At 41.9% G+C, this 20,191-nt stretch overlaps 1 protein-coding gene across 4 annotated transcripts; it reads left to right on the top strand.

Annotated features, from left to right (window-relative positions):
- LOC147336291 (protein TANC1-like) lies at positions 1-19,881 on the top strand. 4 transcript variants are annotated; one of them, XR_015128271.1, is made up of 10 exons: positions 3,735-4,533; positions 8,391-8,513; positions 10,925-11,206; positions 11,498-11,652; positions 14,927-15,158; positions 15,268-15,434; positions 16,562-16,701; positions 16,793-16,867; positions 17,019-17,094; positions 18,794-19,881. XR_015128271.1 is itself a non-coding variant. In XM_086285341.1 (6 exons), the coding sequence occupies exons 1-6, from the start codon at positions 134-136 to the stop codon at positions 15,447-15,449; spliced, it is 1,002 nt and encodes a 333-aa protein (XP_086141467.1). In that variant the 5' UTR covers positions 1-133. The 4 variants fall into 4 exon arrangements, 1 of the variants encoding a protein (XP_086141467.1); XR_015128270.1 differs by lacking the exon at positions 3,735-4,533 and adding an exon at positions 6,534-7,035; XR_015128269.1 differs by lacking the exon at positions 3,735-4,533 and having other exon boundaries at positions 8,369-8,513.
- Positions 19,882-20,191: the final 310 nt, after the last annotated feature.

The raw sequence follows: 20,191 nt of genomic DNA on the forward strand, positions 1-20,191 counted from the left end.
ACCTGCAGACACCCCATCCAGGACAGACCAGCAGCACCCTAACATATCTGCGGGTGCTCCAGGGCCACCACACCCTCCAAGTCACTCACCTGAGGGACCCATTGCGTACCCGCCACAGACATCAGCTTCCCTCATGATGCCGAGGCCAAACTCTGTAGCAGGTAAGACTCCTTGGTTTTTGAGGTCTTGACATCTGGAGCTCAAGAAGTATACAGGAAATGCTCTGTATACTTTTCATCTGTGACTGCATTGTGTTGCCTGTCAAGATCGTAACCGTGAGATACGACCTGTGCCAGAGGCTGACATGTGGCGTGCCAGAGGCTGACATGTGGCATGTCAGTTTAATCCAAGCGAGTGATAGACACCGAAGAGTGAGAGCATCTGTAGTAGGTTTAGAAGAAATAAGAAGTCAATAGTTCAAAGAATGGACTGTGCTTTTCAGAACAGGAGTATCAAGGCAGAAGTTTGGGATTAGACAGCTGCTGTGTGGTGTGGCTCGCCACTGCCTCGCCATGTCAAACCTAAGCACACGCTCCGGTCTGGCTGATCTGTTCTGCATTCCTGCCCTGGAGCCTCCCTGTTGTGGTTCAGCTTACCATATCCACACAGCTGTCACAGTTGTTGATATTTCCCCCTTCACCCCCTTTTCCCTTATGTCTTTTCACCCATACTATTCCCAGGTCTCCTCATACCTTATTGCTTTTGACCTCGGCCTATTTTTGGTGAATCAAACAGCAGTACGTTTAGCATTTTCCTATATATAATTTTGCCTAAATGCAGTTTGTAGCTAAGCTGACAGTATGAGTCATGTACAGCTTTTATCATCCACTCACTCACCCACCTCCCTTCTTTACTCCTTATCCCATTCAGGGTTGGAGGCGTTGCCTGCAGTTTATCCTCGTGGGGTACGCCCTGGACAGGTTTGACTAGAGATGCGCAGGACCCCCCCCCCCCCCCCAAAAATTACCTTTCAAATGCAAAATATTATTTTTTATTACAAAAGACATGATCAAACTTTCCCTCAAGCTGCAGTAAGTTGCAAGATCTTCTCACACTTAGTTGAAAATAAAGTGCTCTGCTATTGCAAAGAGGCACAAAGAATTATACCCAGCTTTCCCTGACATACTTCACACTAGCAACATATTAGCATGTAGCTATAAGTTTGATTGCGACTATTTGCCTGCACCGCCGTGTACATGTTCCGCATGGACATAGACTCGGTGCATCTGTATTTTGACACGTAAGTGAATCTTGAACTAATCAGGAGTATATTTTATGGCTCAAATGTTAATGCAAGCTTATGCTAATGATTTTACTCCATAATTAGCAGGGCTGCCCATGCTTGTTGATAGAATGAATGTACACTTGAATAAACGTTGACGGACCAGAGTGGTATGTTAACTGTAAGGCTGTAGAAACAAAAGAGTGCGACTACATTAGAGTCCAACTCAAAGGAGCAAACAGAAAGAGAAGAAAAGACAAACAGTTTAGAGCACAGATGAAATGTTTGTTACATTGAATTTTGAAAGCAGACAATTCTGCCAGTGAGGGAAAATCACAGCAGGGGCAACCTGGGCTGAGCTGTGAAAAGAAGCATAAAAACATGAGTGACTCAGGTCAAACACCTGGCCTAGACAGAGACGACTCAAAGTTTAAAAGACCTCATGAGACTTTTTCCTCTAGAATCTTCCTTGAATATGTTGTTTTGCTTTACCTCTTTAGTCTGTATGTAGCAGCTGCCAATGTTTTGAAGTTCAGATACTTGACTCCTGCCTCCCTTGGGTTTATTCTTGATGAAATATAGTAACAGTTCCCGTGTGTCTACTTCTAGACTGTTTTCTCTCTTTGATAAAATCTAGTCCCAGTTCCTATTCAACATACCAGAGAAATGCAACTGTGTAATGTCCACTCTAGGCCCTTACAATTAGAAGCAGGTAAGCAATTTAACTTGTGAAGGCAGTAATGGAGTAAGATGGGATGAGGACAAGCTATAGAAGAAGTAAGGAGTAGTACATGGTAGGCTCACGGTACTGATATTTCCTTGCATACCATAGCTCATAGCTTGCGCATGTATTTTACACAGTGGCCACTGCTTTGATATTTTCTGCAGCCCACAGTTGGATGTGTTGTTCCCTGATGATTCTATTGTTCCAAGAGTCCGTACCATTTTTACATCTCATCATTATTGTGTGTGACATAAACCTGGACGGTCCAGGCGCACAGTGGCTCATAAAGCTTAACAGACCAGAAAATGTTTGGCTGTTTATGTGTGTTGGTTTGCGTGTGAGCACCGGTGTGCTTGTGTCTGTCTGTCCTCCCAGAGTTTATGGGCTGATGTCATAGTTATGCAGTGTTGCCCCCTGAGACCGGCAGAACATGCACCTTAGATTGGTTCAGGCCATAAATGAAGTTGTCTCATCGCGTCCTTGATGCTCTCTCCCAGGGTTTCGTCACACAGTGTAAAATCTTTCTTGGGGTCACAGCATAGCAGAGACGGCACTTCTGTTCAAGGAAATTGTATTCGGTAAAAACCCCCAAAAAGTAACGAGTCTAAAGAAGCAATGAGAGAAAAGAAGCTACCACGGCAAAACATAATATGTATTCATCATTAGTGCATTCATTCTGTGCCAGAACCTTGGTGACTATTGTTTGTCCTGTGTTTGTGAAACAGCATCTGAGATAATGAGCTGTCTGGTTAATCTATAAATTTCTCTTTATTTTATTGATAGATATTAAATAGGAGCACAGAGATTAAAGGCAGAAGCAAACAAATAATCATGAGTTCATTTAGGGCATAATTGCTTCATGCTACAGTATTGCTATTAGTTTTTAATTTTATCTTATGATTATCTCCACCAAAAAGACAAGGTGCTGGAAACATTCCTCAGAGTGATTGAAATTATGGCATGATATAGTTGCTGCTCATCCATGATGTGAATCTCCTGTTTCACTACATCCCAAAGGTGCTCTATTGGATTGAGATCTGGTGACTGTGGAGGTAGAGTGAGTACTGTAAACTCGTTTTTATAGACAGAAGATGAGTACACTTTGGACACAAGGGATCGACATGGTTAGCAACAATACCCAGGTGGCCTGTGGCATTTAAAACCATGTTCAGTTGGTACTAACAGGCTAAAAAGTGCAGAGAACCACCACCAAGAATGGATCAATGCTTTCATGTTGTTTAAGCTAAATTCTCACCTTAAGCATTCAAGTGTCACAGCAGAAATCAAGACTCACCAGACAGTTGTTTGTAAAATGGCTCGTTGTTGGACAAAGGTCACACTTTCTTAGTGTCAGAGTGTATTTTGGCCATCTGTCTGATGCCGATCAACAGATGCATTGCTGGGCCTCTTGAAGTCTCCGTAATTATGTAGAAGGAATGTCTGCATATTGCTGAGAACTGTCGTTTGCACTGCCTTGATGTTGCATGTAGCGTGGGTGTCCCTAGGTTTTGGTGGGAGCGCCACTTTTTGGTGCCAACATGTCCTGTGACAAATTGCACAAATGTTACAAGAACAACATGAATTCATTTAGATTTGTCTTTAGCAGAGCTTTATATTAGGGATTGTATATTACTGTCCACCTCCTAAAGGAAACTGCTGCTGAGGCAGATTTAAAAGGTTGTTAAAATTGTTACTGATTTTCATCTGGCATCGAAATATTGCATTTAAAGATCTAATACGTGAAATAATCTACGTGTAATCATGTTTACAACAGCTGTTCATTAAATCTAACAAACGTGGCAGGTGCATTGGGTGTAAGATGCACTAAGAGCCTGAAATAAATGGGAACAGCTTTTTCCCGGGCTTCCAGGTGCTTTGTGAACTTCTCTATATCAGTTTCTGTGAAAGTGAAGCCAGTCTGCCCTGTTTCCCCCAAATAGTTCCATCAAACCAAAAAGCAGTGCTGTGGTAAATTAAACTTGATGTCAAATTTCAGCATCAGGATTAGTAATAAGCACTTGTAAATTAACTCTATGCTCTGGTGTTTTCTTTGTTTTATTATTTGCAATCCACTATTTACATCTATCTGTCGCCTCTATTGTAAGATCTTCTGTATAAACTAGAGTTGTTGATGGAATTTCACCTCCTCTCTGAGGTGATATACTCAGTTTATAAGAATCCTAATTTTGAGTAATTGGAGTTGAGCTTTTTTCTTTTTTCCTCTATAAAGGCTTACAGAGTCAAAGGGCCATATTAGTGTTGGCCACTGGAATTCCATGGTTTTGAAATCTTAGCCTGAGCTGCTTGTGGTTGGGTTTCTCAGACAGGGAGATTTGAGTGAGGGTCACCGTGGCGGAGGAATGGTGCTACAATGCTTGTGTGGTGTTTAGCTATTCAGCAGAGCTTTGTGGTTTGAGACAAAGTCAGGTATGGCGCACTCATTGCTCGCTTGTACTCCAAAGTCATACATTCCTCTGGCAAAGCTCGTGCGCCGGGCTCTCTTCACGAATGATAACGGAGCCAAGACTGTGGACTGCTGACAGGCAAATTCGAGGATATGTTGTTTGTCTACTAAAACACTGATGAGGTAACATCTGAATGCTTTTGTGTTTTATTAGAACGACTAAAATCATCTTAACCTTTTCCACATAAATACAACCTATGATTTAAAGATGTTTGCAAAGGTCACACAGTAATTACAAACTCATAAAGTGGCGTAGCCCTTAAATTTAATAATCTCACACTGATTTATCTCATTTGCTCTCATTTGCTGTCTTTCCCGGTAGTTTCTGAGACCATGTGGTCTATTGTATTGTTTTAGGCTGTGTGATCATGTTTAAAGACATGCCAACAGTGTGTGCGATGTCTCCAGGTAGACACGGGAGTCACTTCTGCTTCTGGCTTCATGTATATATTGATCTGTTTAGTGCAGAGTTTAAAATGAAAACAAAAAGAGGAAAGAAAGCCCATTCATTTTCTCGAGCATGAAAAGGTCACAGAGACATCTTCTAACGTGCCCTTTTTTCAGAGAATTGTTTGGTCCAGCTGTCACAGCAGGAGAAAAATAAAATCTGTTACAGATCAATCCGTTTGAAAGCCCCTTTTAAAATTGTGCTCGGCACTCCATTGACAGATTAGGGCTTATCAAATGCCCAATCTTAAAAGGAACAGAGCGTTAGCTAACCACAGAGGCATTTATATATATGAAATAGCTTATGGAGCAGTTACAGTGGTGGTTTGTTTTTTTTAAAGTAAATGTTGTTGATCTTAGCATAAGGCTATGCCATTATTACAATAATAATTATCCCTTAATATTTACCACATCACATTTTGGGTTATTTAGACCAAAATACTCAATTCTGCTCTACAAGGGCCTGATATCCACTTATGAGGACATTATACTGCTACTGTTCTCTCAAAATTTTAAACTAATATATGTGGCTCTTATTTTTCAAAAAAAACAAAAATAAGGTTAAAAAGAAAATCTGGTAATTCTTTGTTTTTACATTCATCGGGCCCCAATGTGACCAAATATCAAAGAGAAATTAAAAATGCATGCCGTGGAAGAGTTCGGGTCTTAGGAGTAATAGGCAGACAAATGGACCAAACATCAGTGCGTGCTGATATCAGCCTCTTTGCAAATAAAACAACGTTTATCGATATGAGGGATCAGATTTTCTCATTTGTGTCTGAATGTTCAAATGTTCGTCATGAAAAGCTATTAAGGCGTGTTTATACCAGCAAAATCAAACCAAATAAAAGGAAAATGGGTATTTGCATTGGCTATAAGCCGAGAACAGCCAAGAACTGATTTATTCATACAAAATCACAAAATGGGTAAAGTGTAACTGGCTACTATAAAAACAGGAAGATATGTGAAGGGAGTATTTGACTCCCTTCTCCTCTTTAGTAGATTCACCTTGTAAGGAGGCGAGAGGGAGTCAAGTTGGGGAGGGAGGGTGGGGGTGGTTAGAGCAAAGGAGCTCAGTCCTCTTCTCTGTTCTGTCATGGGAAACACAGAACAGGGGGTTTTCAAAGGGCAGATCTGCCCGAGGAAAAAAGAATCCCATTTTCATCAGAATACAGTCTTGACACATTTGTGCAGCTTCAAAGTGACTGCAAGTGCAGACTTCAAGGTATCATATGTATGTTTTATCAATGAGTAGAGGTGAGGAAGAATAGGAGGGAACTCGGGAGTAAAAAGAGGAGAAGAAATGAAGGGGAGGATTTGAGGGATGAGGAGGAATCGTGTGGGAAATCTTGGCCTTGGGAAAAAATGTTGATAACGACTCAACAAAAGAGAAATGTAGTTATGGTGCTGGGTGCGCTGTCTGCCACGGACGTGAATCAAGGAGTCTATGCAGCTATGCAGCTCCTTTAGCAAGTCAAATTCGGTATTACGTGTCTGTTGAATAAAGCTCTACTGTGCTATTTCTTTTATTCCATGCAAAACAAAGAAGGAAGGGGGGAAAATAGACTGACATCTTGCGGCCCTCCTGTGTCAGCATGAGGATTTAGTGGCGATTTGTTGCATAAAGCTGATTTTTCTCTTTATTCTCTTTTGAGTCTTGTCCATACCTCCCACAAAATCCACGTGATACTCTTTGTTGCACTCATTTATGAGTCTGCTGCTTTTTCGCCTTCATTTTTTTCCACATTCCCCTCTTTTAACCCCATCTCTGTGCAGTCTGGATTGTTGATTAATACTGCAGCCGTTGGATAACAAACTTTAATCAACCACTGCGAAGTGAATCTCTTGGTTTTCCGTTTATATTTCCTCTAATATTCTCAATTTCCCCCTCTGCTGCTTGCATACCGAGTTATTTATGTGTGTGTGTGTACGTGCAGCATGTGGACAGAGATGATGTACGCATACGTGTTAAAATTGTAGAGAGGGTGATGCTCTGTTGGAAGGCAGCGCGTTCATTTAGCAAGTGCCTAATGCTGTGGGTGCTGTGACTGACTGAACACTAGAGAGGAAGCAGCCAAGCACTCGGCTCGGCTGCCAGAGTGCCGGCATGGGAGCACCGGGGTGGAGGAATCGCTTTTGTGCCCTCGTCCACTGGGAACACTCTCCAGAGATTTAGCTGTGAGTTTACACCCTGCCTACTTGACTGTATGCCTGCCCAAGTATCTCGTCACTGGGGAGATAGAGAGGGCTTTGAGAATTCCCACCATCCTTCCTTGCTTTGGTCTTAGATGTAAGTAGTTGTAGCTGATGAAAAGTGGCATTTGCTTTACAGCAAAAGGTCTTCCAGGTCATGCGCGTTTGCTTTTATTGTTTTCTTTTCTCTTTGTTTGCAATTCCTTAAGCTTTATCCAGTGTAGATGTTTGTGTATGCACAATGCACTGCAGTAAAAGTAACATCAGGCCCTTCTCCTGTTCCAGTCAAAGTTGCGTTGATGGCAGCTTCCTCAGTTCCCGTTGCCAGCAGACCGGTTTTAATTAGCGGGACATTCCGGAGAGTAAGTTAGCGACCGAGTGAGGGAGTGAAGTGAGCGTTAGTGACAGTCTTTCCCAGCTGATATTGATAAAGAAGAAGAAGAGAGGCTTTGATTCTGCTCTTCACTAAGCCCAGGAGAGCGTGGATCGCAACGGCGATAGCATAGTTGAAAAACGAGCAGCAGTTGGAGGAGAGGCCTCGCCGCACTAATGCACATTTTTATTATGTTAACAGACCGTGTCTTAGACTTCAAATTAAAAGCTGAGTTGTAATCACTGGCTCATCAAGTGGTTTTAATCTGTAGACTAGTAGTTTCAGGAGATATCCTGTGTTTGGGGATGGAAATCATTGCCTGCTTTGAGACTTGTTCTCTCTCTGCTTCAAAATGAAGCTAAATCCTAATGAAATCTCAGTAGATTTGAACTCCATAACAACTCAAGTTGTGATCTGGTTTTAATTAATTTTATTATTTCATTTCACGTCAAATGACTTACAGATATTGTAGTTTGTAGTACACAAAAGTCCTGAGATTACACCTGTGCGTCCTGTAGATTGACAGTGATGAGTGCCAAACCCGCGGTGAAGCATTTCTATAACTCGTTGTAGTTTTATGAAAGGTAAAGGTAATCTGCCCTCTCCGTACAGCCTAGCAGGCGTGCTTGTGGGGATGGACCTCTCATTGCTATATCGTGTCCAGCTGTCAGCTCAAATCAAAGAGAATCGGTGCATATTGCTCTTGACTTTAGAATACTGCTATTCTTCCTGCCACAGTATATGCTGGTAGCTGCTCACACTGCCCCTGCAAATGTCAGAGCGCACTGGCTTTGTTCTTTCCTCACTCATCCACCCTCAGACATGGCATAAGTGCCACAAGGTTTTACTCTAGTGTGTGTTTCTGTCTTTCTCTTTATAGTTGTGATGACAAATGTACTCGGGAGGTACTAGACGGTCAGCTTCACTCTTTGTGTGTGTGTGTGTATGTCTTCTCTCTTGTCTACAGCCACCAGTTCCACAAAGCTTGAAGACCTGAGCTTTCTTGATGAACAGCGCAATACCCCCCTCCGGACATCCATTCGCCTACCCTGGCATAATACAGGAGGAAGGCCCCCTCAGGACGCTAAAGGTGACTGGGCTATTCATACTACTGCTGTAGGCACTCAGGGGAGATATTTGTAAAATAAACGTGTAAAATATCGCAGTACATAGGATAATGTTATGTGGTATGACTCTGAAAAACCCTGAAGTTAATAGGCAGCCAACGGTAGTTCTGAAGTTTCCAAAGTACCACGTCTGAGTGCAGAGCCAACAACAAAACTGTGCAAATACTTGAACACTGCAATGTAAACAATGCAGCACTTATGGGTATTAACATTATCCTCAAAAGCCTTTTTTTGGCTTTTAAATCATGCCTTTTTTCCCAGCTAACTTTTATCTTGGTTATGTGTTTTGAATCCTCTGAGAGATCCTGCAGATTAAATATTTCATGGGAACATGAATTACTGAATAAGTCATCACTGGATATATACTCAGACTATTTAGTCTTCCTTTTGAAAATGTCCTCTTTCATTTTCACTCAGTCTCAAACATGAAGCTGATACATAAGCATATGGTCAGTGGTTCTGAGCAGGTTTTTTCTACATGAATTCGTACATACGCAACAATCTTAAACAATTGGATTGTTTTCTATAAATTTTATGGGAGATTCAGTTCAACTCAATTCAGTATTATTTATGCAGCGCCAAATCACAACAACAGTCGCATCAAGGCACTTTATACTGTAAGGTAGACCCTACAATAACGCATACAGATGAAAACCCAACAATCATATGACCCTCTATGAGCAAGCACTTTGGAAATAGTGGGAAGGAAAAACTCCCTTTTATCAGGAACAAACCTCTGGCAGAACCAGGCTCAGGGAGGGGCGGCCATCTGTAGCAACCGGTTGGAGAGAGAGAAGGAAGACAGGATAACATACATGCTGTTGAAGAGAGCCAGAGATTAATAACAAGTATGATTCAGTGCAGAGAGGTCTATTAACACATCTTGAGGGAGAAAGGTGACTGAAGAAGAAATATTCAATGCATCATGGGAATCCCCCAGCAGCCTACACCTATTGCAGCATACCTAAGGGAGGATTCAGGGTCAGCTGATCCAGCCCTATCTATATGATTTATGGTATTTGTTTTTCAGATTTGGGTGTGATGGCACCACCTTTACCTAAATTTTGCAACAGTAGGTCAACATTTCAGTGCAGTTCATTGCAGTTGTATTCATATATTGCAAAAATCCCAACATGTGCCATCTTAGGAAACTCAACCTAGTACGCTGAGGACCTTACAGTTCTGATTTGAGCAACATTTAGTGACTTCCTTTTTGACTGGGCGAACCCTCCGACAGAACTAGACTCGGGATGAGCAGCACTCGTTTGATTGCCATGAGAGGAGAGTGAAAAGAAAGGGGGAAAAAAGATGAGAAGGAGAAAAGCTTCAACTGTGGGAGAGAGAATACACAAACTGACATGCATGAACAATGAAATGGAGAAGAGGTGAGGATGTCGGTGCACCATGTGAGGCCTCCTGAAAGCAAAGGCCTGTCGCAGCATAATAAGTAAGGGGTGATTCAGACGTTAGCTGAGCGAGCTTTAACTATAAATCTATGAAAGGTTTTGAGGCTAATCTTAAAATTAGAGATTGGGTTTGGCTCCCAACCCTAAACAGCCAGCTGGTTCCACAGGAGCGAAGCAGCTTTAGCCTCTGCTTGTCATTCCGGCTTAGGATACTGAAAAAGCAAGTCATGGTCATTAGGGGCTTTATATTCAAGAAGATGGATTTGAAATCTAAGGGGATCCAATAAAGAGAGGTTAATAAAAGATAACTCTTTTTCTAGTTCCCATCGATACTCCTTTTGCTCAAGTTAGAGTTTTTCAAACACTGTACTTATTTTGCTGGTATAGTAGAAGGTGGTGATCATTTCAAGTGTCTCAGAACCAGCTCGTTCGCTTTTTGGTTTCATTGTAGGGCACTAGAAACATAAACAGACCTACACCTGCCAATATAAACACTCTCAACTGCCCCTCCAATTACAATAGGCTTTTGTGAACACAGGCAAACTCGCAAGGTGAAAACACTAGCAGCTAACAGCAGTGATAGTTGTAATGTTGAAAGGTGCATTAGCACTAAAGGTAGCAGTCATTTAGTGATGTTAGTTAACAAGTGTTATGAGATCTAATTAGTGCTGAAGTAGACCAGATAAGAGTCCTCTTTCAGGTCTTCACTCTGATTCCACTTAATTGAAAATGTATCCTCTACAGTGTTCAGGGTTTTTCATGTATGTGGCTCCTTCTGGGAAGAAGAATGCGGGAGATGCTCAAAGCATGTTTGTAGGTTAACTGCAACGGAAAACGATTTATTACAGTAAAGTTTCCAGCATTTAAAAGAAGTAATCATTTGTTAACTTCCCGGAGACATGGGGAAAAAAAATAGAAGTAGTGTAAACAATTTTAATCTGTTTCATTTCTTTTCCCGTTTCCTTCAGCGCGTTTTGCTCCCTACAAACCCGTGGACATCATGCTCAAACCTTTGCTGTTCGAGGTTCCCAGCATCACCACAGATTCTGTGTTTGTGGGCCGAGATTGGCTCTTTCAGCATCTGGAAGATGTCCTGAAGGCCGGCGAGTCCACAGAGAACCACGGTGCTGTGGTGGTGGGCAGCGTGGGGTATGGGAAGACGGCCATCATCTCCCGACTTGTGGCGCTGAGCTGCCATGGAGGACGCATGCGTCAGATCGCCTCCAACAGTCCCAGCGCCTCCCCGAAAAGTAATTAGTTTTAGTATTTGCCTTTGGATGTGAGCACTGCATTAACTGCTCGTGTTTAGCTAATGTTATTATAATTTCATTTCAACATTAGCTTGCAAAGTGTGGGAGGGAAGTAATTATATATTCGTTGGCAATATAAAATCAAGTTGACTAATATTACATTTACCTTACAAAAGAATGCCCTCACACACAACTAATGTTATTAATGCTAGCATATACATATATAGAGAGATGTTAGTTTATATTAATGTAATAACTTTATATATTGGTGACCATGTGCATGTCTTCCAGCTGGCCCAGGACAAAGCACAGAACTTCCTCTCAGCCAGCCTCCACAGCCCACTCCACCATCCAGTGCTGCCAACACACTGAGGACCAGCAGTTGCCCAGGAACTCCCGAGATGCAGCGGCACAGGGAGGAGGCTGTCAAACGCCTGGCTGCAAAGGTGCGCCTTTCAACATCTAAGAGAGCTCACAGTAACAAAGAAGCAGGAATCAAAGAAGCTGAAAAAAGATTGCACTAGTTATGGTGGTGTTTACTCAGGGAAAAAATGTTTGGTGTGTGCACTGGATCAAAAAAAGTAATTTTAACAATTTTCAACAGTGAGTAGATTATTTTTTGTTTTTGATGGATGGATTTGTTGTTTCTTCCTTTCTTTTTTAAAAAAAAAAAAAAAAAAAAAGGAAAAAGAAGGAAAATCGACCAAAAAGCATCTCAGGTTTTACCAAGTACTTCTACAACAGCTTCAGTCTGACTTCTGAAAACTCCTCTTTAATAGTGACCACAGATAATTGTGATATATTCTGTTGAATGATGCATAAAATTATACATAACAATAAGGGTAGGTTGCAGTTTACTAGTCAGTGATTAGAACCTCCTCAGGGAGCAACAACCCACAGCGAGCCCTGTCAGCCATGACCTGAGAGCACAGAATGTAAACACACACCAACGTCAAACAGAGCCAGCTTCATCAATATTAGACGTCATTTAGGAATTTACAAACATCAACACACATTTCAAATAGCAACACCATTTATCTAGGCGGCTATCAGTTATACCGACATGTATGGCACTACTACTGCTTAATTACTGGTTGGTATCCGTTCCTGTGTCAACTTCAAATAGGTGCTTAAATATATTGTAAGGCCGCCTGTTCAAGTGTTGAACTGGGATGTTTGAACATGATAAGGATCCTCAAAATTCCATGAAGCGGAGCAACACTGACTACTGAGGACAGTGCTTACTTTTTTGACAGATGAATATTCCATCTGTTGATTTTTCTGGCGTTACAAGGATCGCAAAATAAAGTCTAAATACTGCCTCTCTGGGAAGTTTACGTGTCAGCGCTGTTGAGCAGAAGATTAAGTGTTTTCTTGTATAAGCTTGTCAACATTTTTCACAAGATATAAAGTACTGCACGGTAACAGCTTTACATGTGTTCTGTTACTCCCCCACACCGTCAGTAACATTGTTAACCACTTGTCTGTGACCGAAACCCCCCCCCCCAAACATGCATACCAGACACTGAGCATATTTCTGCACATCTTTCTCTTTCAGACTTGTGAAGTGGACAGACAAGTCCTCGATGTTTCACTTTAAAATGTTCCTCTCTCGATGCACGCCGACTAAGCAGTGTGCGGTTTTTGCCTACGACTCTTTTATTTTAGTTTTGGAATTGTTCGCTCTGTTTCCACTGAAATTTCTCTGTCGATTTTTCACTCCCACATCTTTACTCGCACCACCTCTTCTTGTGTTGCTGAGGGTTCAGTCACATAGCAGGTGCACGTTCACTACATTTTGGAAATACTGCTTGCTAAAAGCACCATTTGATGACTTTGGCACTGCTATTGCCTTGTAGCAGGTCTAATAAAGATGATTGGGGGCCACCGGGATTCAGAGAAGATTTGTGATCCACTGTTGTAGTCAGTTGAGTTTGAATAGTGCTGTGATGGTAGGTTGTAAGGTAATTTAATAGGTGGCAGCTTTGTGAAGGACTTTCTCAGTGGATGTGACGTCTCCTACTGATTCTGCTGCGTTTAATGGTACTGATTACAACCTGTTGTCCTTCTAACACCTTTAGAATTTAATACTCTTATCCTGTCAGGGAGGCCTCTTAATTAGTGACCCTGTCAAAGGGGACAGTTCATGCACCAGACAGCTAGGGTAATGCAGTGAGCTTCATGTAAATGTCTGTGAAACTCAAGCAGTATCTCTTGAGCCAATTATGGTGAAAAGTGTTTCCAATAGGCGCCTTCACAGGGGCTCTGTTCCTGTGATGTGTGATGCAACGCTGAGCAGCTTCTGTCAGATTCTGCCAGTGCTTTTTTAGTCATTGATTTAAAAGTGGTCTCATAACAGGAGCACTGAGGCTACTACCCTTTCTGCTTTATTCTTATTATCGAGACGTGCCTTTAGGTAACATTTCTGAAAATGCATTTATTGTTTTGCCAGCAGATGAGCTACCGAGGTTTGACTGCAGAGCCTTGCATCATCGTGTGTCGAGATTCGTATTGCTCATTGATGAGGCGGTAGTCTGCGTGACTTGTATGCTAAATTAAATCATCACTGCAGTAGGGGGCTTATTAAGAGTTGTGTTCATGCACACAGCAGGTTACTTGACTTTGTACAATAATAGGCATTCAATATATCAGTTTCCCTCTTTGTTATGTCACATTTGTGATGAAGCTCAAAAAACGCGTGACGCAAAAATGACAGAAAGGAGTGTTCGGACTTCTCTCAGACGTTTGCTGCTTTTAGGCTAAAGCATAACATCAGAGAAAAATTCTGGTGGTCGTGATTTTTGACAGTTTCTGGAGAAGATGTGAATCAGTGGTTGTGTTATTGTTTCAGTTGGTCCATCTTCTGACTGGATGTCACATGTTTTCCTTACTAAAGATGGGTTATATACATCCAGGGAGTTCAGCTATAATTTTTAAAATCTTACCTCCCTCTTTTCTAATTTGCGCTAGCTTTAATTGTGCCTTTATTGGCATGTGAGTTATATGTTATTATTTGAAAAAGAAAGAACCATAAATATGCATTTAGATCTGTGCTGTGGGGAGAAGTTTGGGTCCAAAACATTTATTGATGCTAAATGTTAAAAAAAAAAGTCTCATATCTTGAGGCTTTAGTCATTTTTCTAGAAGCTGGTCATCGGTTTTCTGTGGAGAACTAAACAGCAACAGCTGAGGTTGAGCCATCAGAGGAACCGATCACCTGCTCCTCCTCCTGTGGGCCTGGAAGTGTGTCAGCTCCTCCAGGTTGGACTGTAATTAGTACAGTCATCTTCCTTCTTCTCCACCTCTGTCCCTACATTTTCCTTTTAAATCAGACCTCCTTTGAATGCTGCGGAAACCTGCTCAGGTACAGAAGATTCTACCTTTAGATATCCACCTGGGATCTACTCACTTCTTTTTATAGCTTTTCATCCGTTGCCCAATCTCTTCATCATCCCTTCTGTGTGAAATAATGAAAGGATAAAATCATGTCTTTGACATTGTAGAGATAATATGTAGTTTTATGGAGGCTTGTTGGTATCAAAAGCCTCACTTACTTACTTTGTCATGGTAGTTTTTCAGTCACCAGAGATGTTGGTGTTTGTAAACGCTTTAAAGTTATCAAATGTACCCATCAGTCAGTGAATCATATTTTTAATTCTTCCTGATTCTCAAAAAGCAATGGCTTCACTCGCGTTTGTTCTCGTTCCTTTTGTCTTCCAGGTGGTGGCTTATCATTATTGCCAGGCAGATAACACGTACACTTGCTTGGTCCCAGAATTTGTGCACAGCATCGCAGCCCTTCTGTGCAGAGCTCATCAACTGAGTGCGTACCGGGAGCTGTTGCTGAAAGAGCCCCACCTCCAGAGCATGCTCAGTCTGCGCTCCTGTGTCCAAGACCCCATGGCTGCTTTCCGGAGAGGAGTCCTGGAACCGTTGGCCAACCTTCGGAAAGGTAAAACACTGTAGTTGTATATTGCACTATTTCATTTTCATCGTGTATGAGACCACTAATCTCATTTCATAGTATTTTAATATTAATTTATTTGTAAATGTCTTTGCAGAGCGAAGGATTCCAGAGGAAGATTACATAATCTTAATAGACGGGCTGAATGAAGCGGAGTTCCACAAACCAGACTATGGAGACACCATTGCATCCTTCATCACAAAAATCATTGCCAAGTTCCCCTCCTGGCTAAAACTGGTTGTCACTGTTCGAATCAACTTGGTGGTAAGAAAGCTGTAAAAAAGTAATTATAAAAAAGCGTTTTTGTAGCTGAATGTTACTGGATAGCTGTTTCATCTGTAACACATCAAAATAACCTGCTAAGGTTTAATAGGCTATAAGGAACACACTCACTTCCTGAGCCCTGGGCAATAAGAGACGTTTTGTGTTTTATAATTTATTGATATGTTTGATCCTTTCTGACCTGCGTTAATGAAGCAGTCATTAGAGCACCATGTCCGCTAGAATAGTTCTGTAGTTTGATGCTTGAGTCGTTGCAGACTTGTTGAAACTCCCTCACCCGTCAAAGCAGCGTCTTTGTTATTCGAGTCCAGCAGATGGCAGTGTTTCACTGTCTGACGGCTGTCTGAAGCTTCAGCTGGATTATCCGTTTTCATGTTTGATTAGAGGTTTGTGTGTGTGTGTGTGTGTGTGTGTGGGTTTTTAGCCACGAGTTGTCCACGATAAAGCATATTGAATGGCCTGTCTAATATTGTTAGAATTCTCCTTTGGGTTAGTTTCATTACTCAATCGGGACATTTATTTGGAAAAAGAAAAAAAGAGGGAAAAAAAAGAAAAAAAAAGAAAAGAATTAAAAATAAATAAATCCTCATAGTTTACATTTACAAATATCAATACTGAATGTTACGTCCCTCTGCAGCTTCTAATCGTCTCAGTGTTTTCAGCTGGTGCTAATTGGCCACACCTAGTCAGGTGTGGATAAAAGCATACCTGAGGCAAGCTTCCTGGCAGTGCACTAGTCTTTGCCTTGGTGGCACCAGCCATTTTAGCCAACCTGGTTTTCCATTTTAGGATGAAACCTCTTCTCACCCACACTCTGCTATTCATCTCTGTTTTTATGTTGCGGCTTTTGAGCCGGGTCGTAACATGAGTATAATCACACTGGAAGTACCAGCATCAGGAATGTGGTTTCTTCTTTTTGGATCTATAATATTTAGTCTGGTTAGTTATTGTTACTGTAACCAGTGCAAAATCTGCTCTGATGACTCAACGTTAATGTTTGAGCCCCTGAGCGCTAAAAGAAGTGTTTTGTAAAGTATTAAAACTACCTTTAATGGAAGGAAAAACGGATCACTGCTTCCTATAAGAGTTGGTTTTCTCTGTGTGTGTAGCCACTCTGTGCCTGGTGGACTTGGCTGGCAGTGAGCGAATGGTGAAGAGCCAGTCTCAGGGTGACCGTTTCAAAGAGATGACCGCCATCAACAGCTCACTGTCCAACCTGGGCGTCGTTATCGCCGCTCTGGCCAAAAAGGTCTGCAGCTGCAGTTTCTGTAGTCTTAGATGTCACACCTGCTTTCTTTACATTTACAGTATTAATGATTTTTTTGGCCTTTGTGTTCCAGGAGACTTACGTAGCTTACAGGAACTCGAAGCTCACGTACCTCCTTCAGGGATGTTTGGGGGGGAAACGGCAAAACGTGAGTTTGTTGACATCACAAATCTTTATAATGACGACACATAAAACTGAAGGAATTTATCCCCAAAAAATATTTAACAGCGTTTGATCTCACCACTTCAGATTGTGACTGTTTATTCTTTGGCACTAATTTTGGATGTCTTTATTTGCAGCTTGATGTTTGTTAACATTGCTCCGGAGCCCGACAGCTTTGGGGAAACTCTGAACTCATTGAGGTTTGCCAGCAAGGTCAGTGCAGTCTTGTTTCCAGTGTTCATTGGACAGAGTACATTAATGATGTCCTTACATCAGCTGTTTATGGTAAACCAAAGCCATACTCCATATCCATTTTAATACCTTGGTGTGTAATTCATACTCACATTTTGTCTGAAGAGTAGGGATGTTCCTGGCGTCTTATTTACTAGTCGACTAATCGAGGGGGAAATAATTAGACTAACCAACTAATGTAAAACTAAGGAACATTCAGATATTGAGTTGATTTTCAGAACTGATTAATAGAAACTGTCAAACTAGACGCAGAGGTATCTTAAACCATTTATCACATTCTGTTAAATACAAATGAAAATGCGTTACTACAAAAGATGTTCTATTAAAATATGACAATCATTTGAGAATCTAAAAGTACGTCTAAGTGTGGCGAGAATGATTCAGGTAATACATTATACAGCCGTTTTCTAGTCAGGTTGTGGGGGCAGCAGGAAGGACTACTCCTGACCACAGCTGATAGATGTAAACTGGCTAGCATGACCAAGGATGCTGGGGCCTCCTACTGGTAGGACGTGCCCAGCTGGAACAGCCTCCTGGCCAAGGTGGCTGTCACCTTTTGATGTGAAGGAGTAGTGACTCTACTCTGAGCCCCTCCCCCATTGACTTAACTGCTCTCCTAAAGGAGAGGTTTTCCACCTCTCAGGAAACTAATTTCCTCTGCGTGTATCTGCGATCTCAGTGTTAACAAGAAGATCAGGGTAGATTAATAGATTTATGGCGTTTCTCAACAACAGTGCACCATCTGGTGGTAGATCGCTGCCTAACATTTAGAACACAATGTACCAGCATTGGGCATCAATTAAAATGTTAACAATTAGATTGAACGACTGGTAAGTCTGATACAGACTAGTGACAATTAGTCGACTAGTCACATAAATCCCTGATAGAGCCCACAGAAGTGGCCTGCACCATGTGTGTGGCTTGCTTTGCAGTTTAACCACCAAAACACTCGTCTGCAGTGGAATTTCTTTGAGCTAATCGATTCATTTCATCTTCTAATTAATGTGGAAAATGGTGGCAAAGGTGGCTGAAATGAGTGATTCCTAGAGTTACATTTTATTGCCTTTTTTCTTTCCTTTTCTTAAAGTTATGAAGGCATCTTGGATGCCATTTCAGTGAGTGGGGGTTAATGCCCCACACTCTTTTCTGTCACTGCTTTGAATGCACAGACTGGTCTTAATGTTGATCTTTGTAATCTTCAGTGTTACGACCCGGCTCAAAAGCCGCAACATAAAAACAGAGATGAATAGCAGAGTGTGGGTGAGAAGAGGTTTCATCCTAAAATGGAAAACCAGGTCGGCTCAAATGTTCTGTGAGTCATAGGAGTCTACTAACATTTCCATGATAGAACAAGGCTGCAACCTTTGTACACTATATAAGGCAAAGAACTAATTAGCCTCATTTTGTTTTCATTCTGAGGCTTGTTTTTTTTAGCACATACAAACAACTCTTCTTATGAGAATATTAGGACGCGTCTTGTATATATGATCGGCTCGCACATGGCCCGAAGATTGGTTTACCTTCTGCCATGTTGAGGCCAAAAACCCTGAGGACAGAAAAAAACAAAAAAAACCAAATGGTAGGTTGTCTCTGTGTGAGAGACGTTGGCATTATACCCGATATTTTTAAAAAAAATGCAATGTGTGGATTTCTTTTACAGACAACATCTGCCATGTTGTGGACCGCTCAGTCTCCCCCTCCAGCACTGCTAATCCAGATGTTGGATCTGTGTTTCCACAAGCCCCGCGAATTCTAGAGACTTATTCATCATGAAGAAAACAAGACAGTCGATCGATCGATTATTTGCGCAAGGGAGGCCACCATGAAAATGACCTCTAGATCCTCCTCCTCCTGCTGCCTTTATTGAGAGACCGTTCACACAAAACACGTCAGAACAAAGCCACGCCCAGACAAGGCATTGTGTGTGTGTGTGTGTGTGTGTGTGTGTGTGTGTGTGTGTGTGTGTGTGTGTGTGTGTGTCTCAGACCTCCTGCTGACCAAAGGGTCATAAACGCAGGAAGGTTACATCAAAAGAAGCACAAGGATGTGTCTGTGATAAAAGACTACAGCCCCCCACCTTGATCCTCGAGAATCTGGGGGGAAGGACAGTGGAATTTCTTTCATCAGAGTTAAAACAATGTACAAATGGTAAACATAAAAATGACAAACATTTAACAATTCACTCTAACACCAGACCCCACCGACTCCGCCCCCCTCTCCAGGATGCTCACAGGACTCTGCAGGATCACACCCGTCTGAGGAAACGGAACTCAACATTAAACTCGCAACCTTCCACCTGCTGTCGACGGCACTGAATGAGTATGTGCAGGAGATATGTTATGGATGCCAATCCGGTCACCCCAGCCAGTTACACCACAGTTGCCTGTTTGAGCTGCCTGTGTTTTTCTTCAAGACCTGCTATGATGAGGTGATGGAAGAGCTCCGGACGCCCCGATTCATCCCGGCCATCCGTCTGTTTGTTTGCTCATACAGTGTCAGTGAGGCTGAAGCACAAATCATCAGCACTGCAGAGCGTCTTCTGTGTGAACTGAGATCAGTGCCGCACATTGTTTGCACCACTGATGAGAATGTCGGATACCTGCTAAATACCAATCATCACACCCGCGGAGTTAAATCAGCGCTGCTCCACATGATTGGAAACTACTGGTCTGGGAGACACAAGATTTAATGCACATCTGTTATAAAAACCTTACTGTGCACTACACAGAAAATGAAATAAAAACGTATGCTAACACTTTTTTCTGGTCATTTGTGTTTGTGTTTGGTCAGAGTGATTATGGAAAACACGCTGAGAAAAATATATCCCAACCCTGCACACCCAGGGGGTTTAGGAAGTGTAAAGAAGCTCCGTATCGCTGTCAGTGAGGCAACAGGCTTAAAGCCGTCATTACCTGACGTGGAGCGTTTTTAAAAGGAGATGACACATATACTCTTCATAAACCTGCAAGGATAGAGGACACAGAAATGCAAGGATACAGAAATGCAAGGATACAGAAATAGAGTTTTGGTTAACGGGACTGACAAACAGTTTCAAGCT

The sequence above is a fragment of the Aulonocara sp. 'chitande type north' Nkhata Bay genome, linkage group LG3 (assembly GCF_057382095.1).
Source record: "Aulonocara sp. 'chitande type north' Nkhata Bay isolate Kocher_YH1m ecotype deep benthic linkage group LG3, A_spYH_male_GT1.1, whole genome shotgun sequence".
NCBI lineage: Eukaryota > Metazoa > Chordata > Actinopteri > Cichliformes > Cichlidae > Aulonocara > Aulonocara sp. 'chitande type north' Nkhata Bay.

Bases quoted from the DNA above. Each gene is read 5' to 3' on its own strand.
- LOC147336291 (XM_086285341.1), top strand. From the start codon at position 134: ATGATGCCGAGGCCAAACTCTGTAGCAG. The intron at 11,653-14,926 runs GTGCGCCTTTCA...TTTGTCTTCCAG, and splicing joins TCAAACGCCTGGCTGCAAAG to GTGGTGGCTTATCATTATTG. The intron at 15,159-15,267 runs GTAAAACACTGT...ATGTCTTTGCAG, and splicing joins GTTGGCCAACCTTCGGAAAG to AGCGAAGGATTCCAGAGGAA.